At 52.2% G+C, this 11179-nt stretch overlaps 1 protein-coding gene across 1 annotated transcript in view; it reads left to right on the top strand.

Annotated features, from left to right (window-relative positions):
• The first annotated feature begins 274 nt into the window (after positions 1 to 274).
• Positions 275 to 11179, top strand: part of LOC131215820 (uncharacterized) — a 35341-nt gene continuing 24436 nt past the window's right edge. The window contains exons 1-3 of the mRNA XM_058210216.1: positions 275 to 638; positions 1296 to 1433; positions 1719 to 1817. Of these exons, the coding sequence (XP_058066199.1) occupies positions 275 to 638; positions 1296 to 1433; positions 1719 to 1817 (601 nt within the window). The remainder of the gene's footprint in view (positions 639 to 1295; positions 1434 to 1718; positions 1818 to 11179) is intronic.

Raw genomic sequence — 11179 nt, 5'->3', positions numbered from 1 at the left:
CTCCTGTGTCCCTCCCCTTATTAAAGTGCGGCTTCGCGTGGCTTCTTCTTCCATCTCCAGGTCCACAGTCCACAGCACCGCAGATCCTTCGCCTCGTCCGATGCCCGTGCGACGACTGATGGGAAATTCGAGTGGATTCGAGTAGATGAATGAACGCGCACCGCATCGACCCGGGCGCCGGCGAAAGGACGCCATCGCCGTCGACGGAGCCATCAACCGTCGGCCATGCTCGGGCTCGGGGTTGCCGATTACGGTTGCTGACGACCGGCAGGCGATGCCACGGGCGTCGCAGATTATACCCCGCCGGCGGAGGGTCGCTAGGGCGCGTCGGTCCGCCCGGTTGGTGGCCCGAGGTCTGGGACGTGATAATTACGATGCCTCCCCGTCACGAACGGACCGGGCGGCACCGTGTGCGGTCAACAGCCGGGACTGCTGGTGGCTGCTGTTCGTGGCGCTGCTGGCCGTGGCCAGCTGGAGCTGTCGGATCGGGACGGAGGCGACAGCTACACCTGTCCGGAGCCCGCTGGACGAGTACAGCCGGCGGCACCCGATGTTCAAGCGGATGGGCGCGCTGTCCGACTCGGCCAGGATCTCCAACCTGACGCGTCTGCACCGGGGCGATCTGTTCTACACATTCGGTAAGTGACTCATTTCTGCGCCACTCGCATTCCGTTTGGGCCGTTTTGATTTCGCTAATCGCCACATGCGATCGATGATCGGCACGCAACGCTGCCCGGCCCGGAGCACATCCGTTCTAGTTAGCACGCCGAGGTCACCGTTGGGCATATTGCGTGTCCCGGGCGATCGAGGGGGAAAAATGCGGGCCGTGAAATTGATTTTATCCAGCTAGAACAGCGACTCCGCGAACCGGCAAACATGCGACGCCACCATTACGCAATCGGCTTAAAGTGGAATGTGTAGATTGATTTCGAATCCATTTCTGTGCCGTCGGGGGTCAATTAATTTATGCTGCTTGGCAAAGGCGGCACTAAATACGAACCCTGCAGCATTGCTTCACAAAGCCGTTCACTCTTTGAATATAAAGTTTGCGGATGAGAATTTAATTCCACAAAAATAAAACTATTTAAAATGGGTGAGCTGGAAGTTTTCAAAATAATTAAAAACGGACCAAGGATCAAACGAAGCCCACACGAAATGCCATAATCACCACCATAAAACTTCATCGGGAGGCACTAATTTTCACAACACCCTTCCACACCACGCCGAACCGGAGATGAGTTTAATTGTAAAACGCGTCTGAAATGATGTCTATTTCCGCCCGGCCTTACTTTCAGAATCGGAAAAATGTGATACGGATACGTGCGTGGGGCTGTCGAGCGGCACGGCGGAACTGGCGATCGGTGGTGACCGGACGGCGGGCAGTCCCATCGACGGTGGGCCCGGAACGAACCGCGAGCACATCAAAGAAATCGGTAAGTCGCGCCGTGGAAATTCGAATCGGAGACGGACCGCAAAACTAGATCACCCCGCGGAGCTGGAGCCGGAGCCTGGGGAAAATGACAGTTTCATTAGTACCTGTGGCGTGTCCAAACGTGTGCCGTGCGGCAGCCCACATTCCGTTAGGTGTTGCCCCGGTTGGGGTTTGGAAATTGTTTTACTCGATCCGAAGCACCCGGACGGGGCTATCATTAGATGGCATTTGGCTTTGGTTTGTTTGCGGAGCACATTTTCATTTGTTTATCCTCTCCCGTTCGCAGATATGTCATCGGATGCGGGCATCGAGTGCAGGTGCCAGTGTTTGCCCCACCTGAGCACGTACCGGGAAGATTTGGGCATCTGTGTGGACGATATTAGAGGTAGGTAGCCAATTAGCCGAGCATTCCGCCGCGTAATGATGGTAATCATGCTCGCTGTCCAACCAAAGCCCAGCATAATTGTTGCTTCGCCGGCCGGCGCTGTGCGATTTGAATTCCAGCCCGACACGGCACGGCACCACGGTTCATGTCAAATCAGTTTCAACCCCAGTGAGTTTTCGAGTCCCAGCGTTGGGGCCACGTTGGGAAAGCATCATCACCGCGCGGAGGGTGATTATGATCGCGCGGCTGCAACGATTTTTCAATTGAAAGTTTACCGAGCGCAACGCGCCAGAACGGTTCGGGAAAATCAATTACAAACCCCACCGAGAGAAGAGGGTTCAGCGATGCACCGCCACGTGCCCATTCCCGTCGGTCACTGCATTCCGTTGCTGAGAGTGGAGAAAAACCGGGCCTTCCACGTCCGCACCGGGGGCTCCAGTCTCGGCTGTCCAGTCTGTGCGCATCCGTTTGCCTGCGCACTCGGCGTTCATTACGGCACGCGATCGGGAACTACTGCGGCGGTTTCACATAAGGCACCACATGTTGCTACCGTAGCCAATTGGATGCGAAAATGCGGCCTCGCAGAACCTCGCTTGTCGGGCGCTGGCAAATCGATGTTAAATCAGGCGCCTGATACGCCCGGTAATTTACTTCCAATTGGTTTCGAGCCCGATAGGGCACCTGTGGCTGCCGTGCAATTTACGCTGCGCCAAGGAAGCGTGCGCCGAAACCGTGCACAGCACGTGTACTTTATAATTGTATCGATCAGGAAATGATTTATTTTCATTTGTCCAATGAAGAATTAATCGATTTTGCTCCAGATTCTGTTGGCAGGTTTATAAGTTTAAATTACAGGGTTTTGTGCGATGACGAAAACACATAATTTTCAGGAGAACGTCAGTAAATTCGTATGATTCGCTCGGGCGATTTGATTAGCTACACATTTTGCTCAACACTCAGGAAAATTTGTGATTCCTTTTCCAATAGTTTGTTTGTTTCATCGGAACCCATTCGTCGACTCCGAATTGATGCGATAATGTGACGGCGCAGGTCTGGTCTCGTGGCTTTTAGACGATGTAAGATTGCTGCTTGGAACACATTCAATGGCTCTGCCCATTTTCGTTCTGTTTCGGTTGGGTCTGCATCTAACAATTTCTACAAATCCTTGTCTTCAAACCTTTTCACTGCACCACGATGGTAGTTATTCTTCAGATGGAAATCCACGCATTGCCGTAAATTTCCGAAACTGCTTCGAAATTAAATTAAATTACTTCGAAGCAAAAGTGCATTATTCGGATTGGAATTCCACATTTTGAAAAGGCTGAACAACCAATTTATTTCCTTTTTGAAGAATTAATTCAACACATTTTTAATGCTTATATTTAATGCCAAATAAAATTATCGTTGGTACGACTGTTGCTCTCGGATTTGCACCAGAGCTCAATTCCATATGAGACGAACAGACAGACATAACCTTTTTGGGTATGCAAAAATGAGAACTTAAACCAAATGAAAGCTCCCTAGGCAATATGCTCAGCTGCCTTCAATTTATGCGGAAGCCATCACACGGGACCGTTGCGATGGCCACCGTCCAACGCACGTTAACTCACCAAATGTGCCGTTTAACTAGCGCATTTACCACAACACAATGCCGATGCCAATGGGTTGTAAAAGAAGTTGCTCTCTTCCCGGCGCTGGAGACGCTCGACGCGGATCGTTAACCGTGCCGTGGATTAACGCCACAAACCGACGCTCCGCGGGCAGCTGCGCCAAAAAGCAAAAGACACGGCCACGGATCGTGCGCTCAGCGCCGATTTCGGAAGGCCCAGAAGCCCCGCGGCGTGTTGGGTCGAAGTGACGAAACGAATCGCTCACCGTACCGTACCGGGAAATGAAATGGTTGGCCAAAATGGCATTAATTACCCCATAACATCCCCGCGGGGAGGTTTTATCGGGCGGTGGACCGGTTTACGGAAAAAGCGCGCTACCTCTCGGAACGAAACTCTGAGCCGAGCGGAGTAAGTGGATTATCTTCACGCGCGCAGAACACAGAACCCCAGCTGTTCCAGTGCGGCCACCGATGGCCACGGTGCACAGAAGCGTAAGTAAACTGTGACGGATTAATGCCACAGCTTAATTCACTCAACTCCGGCACCGGTTTTTGGGCTCGAGGGGTTTCAGCCCCTCGATAAGACAACGTTCTTACACTTTCTTCGCTTCCTTCGGGCCGCGAGGTTTACGGGGCCAAATTTAAACAACCTCTCGCTAGCGTAATTAATGACTACGTGTGCGCGGTAGTCCTTCTGCGCGGTGGGTTGAGTTTGCGTTTTGTTGAAGCCTCAAAGGCTCATCACAATTTGGCCGGCAATCTGCGAGTTCAGCAGAAGATGCTTTTGGGCCACGGGTCGTCGGGTCTGATTGAACGTAAACGTGAACAATAAGAACACTGATTGCGTTAATTATGTTATCAGTTTTATTACACTCGCCGCTTTCGCGGCCAAATCTGCGCCCGCTCTGCGTTCGCCCTGACCTCGTGTTCGCAATTCGCAATCGATAATCCAGCTATAAATTAATGGTTTTCAGTTGTACCGCCGATCCGGAGATCCGTTAGATTCGAGCCCCACTCAGCCCGGTGATGCAACTCTCCGTTCGACTCCACTCAAGCCCAGCTCGCTATCGCTGCTCGGACTAATGAGTCATAGGTTTTATGGTGCTCGAGTGTGCGAAACACACAGCCGGCGAATGGAACTCTAATGTAAGCAGGCCGAAGTGAAGGCTCATAAAGTCCGAAACACTTCTCGGTATCCTCGGGCCCATGGGTGAGCACATTTCCACATTCCACGCCACATGCAAGACGGTGCGGCGATCTTGGTGCGATCCGGTCCGACGTGAAGCTTTATAAATTTCCTCTTGTCACTTGGCTGGAAAATTTATTAATTGAGATAATATACAAGGCATTATACGCACCGGCGCATCCCATGACCTAGCTGAGCGAGCCGATCCACCGCGCCGGCAGCCTGGATGGATGCACACCAGGATCGAGTGGGTACTTGCGGGCACTGCCCATTCACCTCGGGCATGTCTTGACCATCGTCTTGCGGGATATGAATTATGATATGCCCCACACGCTCCGGCTCGGGGATTAGAGGCCGGCCTCCCTACAGGACGCTATCGACGACCCTGCGCTGAGGTGCTGTCGAGATAGTTGAGTGCCTTTTCTGCGCTGCGTGTTCTCCGTCCGGTAACATTTCTTATTATCATAGATTTATTCGCACCCTAGCCTCAGGCAGGGTGCCTTTCTAACGCGCAAAATTCTACGCCCGTGCGCAGATAGCGAGCACTTTGCATTAGAACCTGATAGGTGGACGCTGATACCGCCGTGGAATCGCCCGGCAGCCCTGTGATGGCTTTATTTTAACACAAGATTTATTGTCTTCTAACACCTCCGAGCAGTGCGTCGGCCTACCGATCGGTGAGGTGCGATTGGCAAGCGACCGAAGGCGAGATAGAGTGTCCCCGGGTTAGACGCTGGGTAATTTGGGACCATAAATTAGAGCCAATTGCTTTCCACCGATAAGTTGCGCCAGGTCTACGTCGATTCAAACGGGAGGCGGCCCCAGGTGGCCCCGAGTGGGCCGTCCTCCGTTTAGTGGCCGTTTTGTAGTTCTGTGTTGTCATCGCAGAGCGCCCGGTGATATAAACACGGGTCTTTAATCGTAATGGGACGCTTTACGGCTCGCGAGGATGACTTCATGACTTCGTGCCATTCGCGACCTGACCACGATCGCGATCAGAGGCGCACTCGATTTCTTGCACAATCATTCGGCCGAGTTTCAACCGAGACGGCGTTACTCAAACATCACACCGATCGATCAGACTACCGGGCTACACGGATAATTGAGCGCCGGTGCTGCGATGGCCACCAGACAGATCACGGTTCCATTGGGCAACAGAAGCAACCTGCCCCATTACGCTACGCGGGTCCACCTTTGGACATTTCACTGCCACTTTCCACTGTGCTGACGTCATCGGGTTGTTCTTCTCCTCGGGCCTTGGAACTGGACGTTACGCTCACGCACCCCCCAAAGATTCACTGGAGCGATGCGTTCTGGACGGTGCTGCCTCTCTTTCGCTCTAATGAATTCAATTTATTAAGCCTTTCGCCGCCGGTGTTGATGGACGTTTGAAAGAGCCTCGCGAGAGGTGCTGGACCCCCACCCGCGATCGGTGTTGATCTAGAACGCTGACGTTTGCTTTGCGCTAAGTGGGCATTACGGTGCGCACCGGCTGTAAAACATATAAATTAGACGCAAGAAGACGGACCCTAGACGTGGGGCCGATCGATCGTGGACCGGAACGCGCCCCTGAGACGGACCGCGATCGACCGCATCGATCGCGTGTCCATAATTGCCCGGGAAGTGGGAAATGCGCTGAACCCACCGTGGCCGGGACGTCTGTCTGGCTGTTGAATGAATCGCAGCTGCAATCGGTCAGTTACGGCTTCAAGTTCACCGTCGGCTCAGCCAGACCACCATTACACTGCGCTGAACGTCAATCAGAGGCCCCGAGACCGGCCCCCGGTGATCTACGTGATTAAGCCGTGTGGTGGCGGAAAGCGGCTCACTTTAAACAGGCTGCTGCCCGTTGATATCAATCAATTTGCGAAAGCGCCCAAGCCGAAGACGGTCGAGTCGGAAGCTGAACCTGTCAAGGGGGACCGCGCATTGGGTCTGCCCTGTCAATGGGCACGACTTCCACCGACCGAACCCATCGATCAGGACCGTTTGCAATGTAGTGCACCTCGGTATGGTAATTAGTTGCTGGCCGCCGTGCCGGATGCGGCTAATCACATGTTTGCCCGACTGAGGCACGCGCTCACTCGGTGGTGTTATGCACCCGTCATTAGCACCACATCTCATCCCGAGTGGGGTCGGAATAAATTTCCCTGCCAGATTTCGCCACGTTGATGTATAAATAATCGATTCGAACTGAAGCCGTTTAAATGGTTTCGGTTAATGTTTTCGGTTGGCAAACAGGGAAATAGGACCGTTTCATCGTCCCAAGCATTCGGCCCCGAGGACACGCCTCGGGGAAGATTGAGACGTTTTGGTCAACACCTTCGTCGACTGTGATTAAACAATGGTTGGAAAGTTTGGGTTCGGGTTCTCACTAATGTGTGAATCACACACGCCGTAAAGCCATCGTCGGATCGTTAAGCGGCAGTTAGCGGACAGTGCTGGCCGGTTCGTCGGATCAACTCTCTCGTCGTCGTTGGCCGTAGGGACAAATTGTGGCCCTGCCGGGGCGTCCAATAAAAGCGTGTTTGTTAATCGCCGCAATCGCCGGGAGTTTCGGCTGCCATAATTTCGGCAGCTTGTAACAGCTTCAAAGACGCTCCCGAGCCCCACCATTAATCCGCATTCGGTTAACGAAACGAGCCGGACAATGGGCGAGTTTATGTTATGGGTGGAAATTTGGAGAAAATGAACTGGACCGGTAGGTTTATTGTTATTCTAATGAAATTGTGACTATTTATCTTACGTAAATGTCACCATCAGCCGCTTGGAATGTTGAAGATTGGGGGCTAAGCCGAAGCTGAAGCCCGCTCCGTCGATCGGGAAAGAAGTATGTCAAAGGTGTGCTGTTACTTTTCACACGGCACCCTAAGCGGTGCCGTAATTACATCCTGCAATTGTTTGCTCTCATGTTTCTTCCGAGCCGCCCGCCCCGGGAAACCGATACTGTTGGGGCTTTCGATGTAATCGATCGCAACATTGCGGTCACCATTGATTTTCTGCACCCTTCCGCAAACGGAGAGTGGAAACGGTTAAGCAAATAGACGGTAAACGCTCGGAACCTCGCGGCACACTTCGCACAACAATTTATGGGCGTTATGATCAACCCAAGCGAGTCAATGTTTTCCTTTCTTCAATCGCAAGTCTAACAATCGGCACGCCGATCGGTTGCCGATCAGCAGACGATCAACTGTTGCAAACATAAGCAGGTTGCCCCTGTTGGGGGTTTGTGGTCTTAATGTTTGGCTCGTGTCCGCGCCGTTGCGAAGAGTGTCCCTTTTCGCTTCCTGGTTGTTGAGAAGTAGAACGTACATTTGTTGGCGCGACCGCGCCACTACACGCCATTAGTGGTCGGCGTATGCAGATTAGCGATGTTCGTTTCTTCATTAAAGGGCCACATTAAGTTCAGGGTAGCCAACCGTTCTGTCGGGGATAAAATTAGGTCGCCCCGAAAGTGATTCAGCCTCATCGGGGTTTGGGTACTTGGAATTTCTCCAAAAGTCAACAAAGAAATGTTCATGTTACTAAACACATTGGACCTTTATCCTTTTTTCCAACAAATTATTTGATAGTTTTCAGACCCTTATTACAATAAAGCGATTCTGTTTAATGTAGTAATATTGAATATATTAAAATAAATAAAATCACCTCGGCAAACTTCGAAAACAATTGCTCATGAACCTTAAGGAGACAGACTCTAAGGCCAACCCAATGGCCGATCCTGGTCGAGCCGCGTAACAAAACACCAACGACGGCCGACGGCAATCGCGTCGCGATCGATCCACATTATGCTGCCGCCGCACCACGGTCAAGGATAAATATTTGCGTTTCGAAGGCTAATGTGCTAAAAGTGTAGCACCGAGGGCGCATTGATGTAGGCGGCGGTGGCCACTCCGAACCCACCTAGCTTCCCGCCAACATTGCAAATGGCAGCAACAGCGTTGCATGGCCCCCTGGTTGGCCATGTTGTTGAACCCCACGCAATGTCTCTGCTTTGACTTTGAAATTCGATCCACTTCCCTGTGGCTGTGGCTGCTGCATAACTACACGACATTTGCCGCATCGGTTGCGATGGCGTACGCGGCTGGCATGCCAATGTGCCATTATTTTCGGCCACTCGGCCACCTAGACAAACACTATTTATATCACTCGATCACGAGATAGCCACGCGGTCCCGAAAGGGGATCGATTTGCGTTGTTAATGCGCTCGTAAATGGCCTCGATCAGGGTGCTCCCGCTGCAGAAGTTGACCGGCTGACCGCCCGGTTACCGTAACGTTCCAGTTTTTTTGAAGGGCGAATCCATACGAGCGAAGCGGTGCACCTGGGGCATTAAAATGTAGCAAAAACGGGCATTGCCAATCGAGTGTCCAACTCCAGGATCCTGGAGCAGCGAACAAAACGGTTCCCCGTCGAACGCGGAGATGGCGGCTGGCGTTGTTTATTGGAAAATGATGCGTGTAAAGTGGCTATTTTATTAGACGGCCCTTTTCTCTACTGGCCCCCGTCGGCGGATAGGCCACAGGGAGCCTCCTCCGGATAGTCGAACGATCGCCAGCCATGGGGAAGGGGAGGGTTCTTCAGGGGAGCAAGATCATCCCGCACGATCGCGATGTGTTAATCCAGTTTATGGCGATCAGCATAAAGAGGGGCAACAAATGCGATCGCATCGTCCTGGGGTCCCTGTGACGTGGTTACCTCATCTGGTACGTGGTCCGCTTTCTTCCGCTGCGGAGACGATGCGCACGGAGCGTTGTTGCTCGTAGCGTATGCAGATAATTGCCCATAATCCAGTGCACCAGTGCCCCGTAACTGCAGCTCCGGACTGCAGTGGTCCTGCTGGACCAGCCAGGCGGCCTGTTTACACTGCGCTCCTCACACAATAATCCGCGCCGATGCGCGTTATCTTGGCGATGCGCGAACACAATCGCGTGGTACGTGTTCTGGGGCGAACAAGAAATTGATTTTTACAGCTCAGCGCACACACAGGCACACGGGGAGGTTTGTTGGACACCCTCCCGCTGGTTGAGTGCATTCCTGCAGCGACCAGACATCTCCCGATGCAAATGGGGCGGCCCCATGGCGCTGAGCTCTCTCCGGAAGACGAGGTCCGAGGTCCTTCTCGCGTCTCGCGCATAACTGTGCCGATGATAAATGGAACTTTTCCTGGCGGATGTCGTGTCTGATTGACGGGGCCTGGGCGGTGTCGGGGAAATGGATGCTTGCCGTGGCCCCGTGAAGCCGTGCGTAGCATTTGCATGTCGCCTGCATGTCGCCCGCTTCCTGCACACCGTTGGCTGGTGGCGTGGAAATTGTGATCCTCTTGGCTAATTAGTCCTGCGTCGAGTGGGCCGAGTTTAAATTATGACCCACGGTCACCCGATGACGTTCGGAGTGGGGCGGAGACTTCTCTAGGAACCTTATATGGAGTATGTTGGCCCAAAAGTCTCAAGAAAGGGAGACGATGGGGCAGTTTTTTTAATGAAAGAAGTACAAATGCAGTAACTCTAGATTTTACTTTTTAGTTGAATCATTGGTGGCAGTTGAAAGTCGATTGTTAGAACCTCTTCAGGGTGATCTTGAAGATGTATGCCCAACCGCCCAGACTTATCATGTTTGAAAATGTAGCAGATCAATGAGAACGTTGAGTACTTCCAAAAACTCTTCCTAAAAAGTTAAAAGTTCTTACTAAAGTCATGATAATGACATTTTAAATTGAATCCAATAATTTCCTAAACAGGTAATTTAATGTGTGGCCTACAGAAGTTGCCATTCATTTTCGCTCAAAATACAACATTTTTCTAATTACAATTTAAAGCTTATAAAATTTTTACCAAAGCCCGAGAAGAAAAGAAAACTCGTGGAGAAACAGAAAAAAAAGAAACTTTTCCTTCCCAAGATAGGAAGATAATTGACGCAATGCTTACCCGAAGCGGTGAGTACCTCAAGTTAGTCGTCGCTTTTTAGCCGTCAGTGAACAGCACACTTCACAGCAGGTGAAAGAACTTGACCCCCAGAACACACCGCGTATGAGCACCGTTGCGTCCCGTTATGCTCATTAAAGGCTCAAATTGCTTAGCAAATAGTTTTATTAGACGCTAAGTTGGGATCGATAAATCATGCTTCTCCGTCCCATGCCGGGCGTCGTCCGAAGAAGAACCTGTCGATCGCACAGAACCTGATCGACCACGGCAGGTGCTTTCTCGCCCGGCAATCAATCGGGCCCGGCCCGGCCCCGTGTGTCGGCTCGCTAATGATGTGAGACAATATGCTCCAATTACACTGCCACTTCTCAGCCAGGCGTCAAGCGCGTCTTCCTGCCGATCTCGTCCGGCCCGGACCCGGTTGATGGACCGACCCCATACGAGAGGGCCCCAGAGGGAAGCCTAAATTATGCCTTGTTAGCTGCAGACGCTTGGTTTGGGTCGATCAGGCGGCGGCGACGCCGATATGTTCGTGGCACTCCAAAACCGGCAATCACCTGGACCGCAAGCGCATCAGGTTCCCAACGGCCGCGGCTGGCTTCAAAAACGTGTAAACCGGTGTTCATTAGAAGCCGTCGGGAGTT

This window comes from Anopheles bellator, chromosome 1 (genome assembly GCF_943735745.2).
Source record: "Anopheles bellator chromosome 1, idAnoBellAS_SP24_06.2, whole genome shotgun sequence".
NCBI lineage: Eukaryota > Metazoa > Arthropoda > Insecta > Diptera > Culicidae > Anopheles > Anopheles bellator.
Note: the sequence above shows the minus strand (reverse complement) of the source record. Positions and strands in the feature narration are given on the sequence as shown.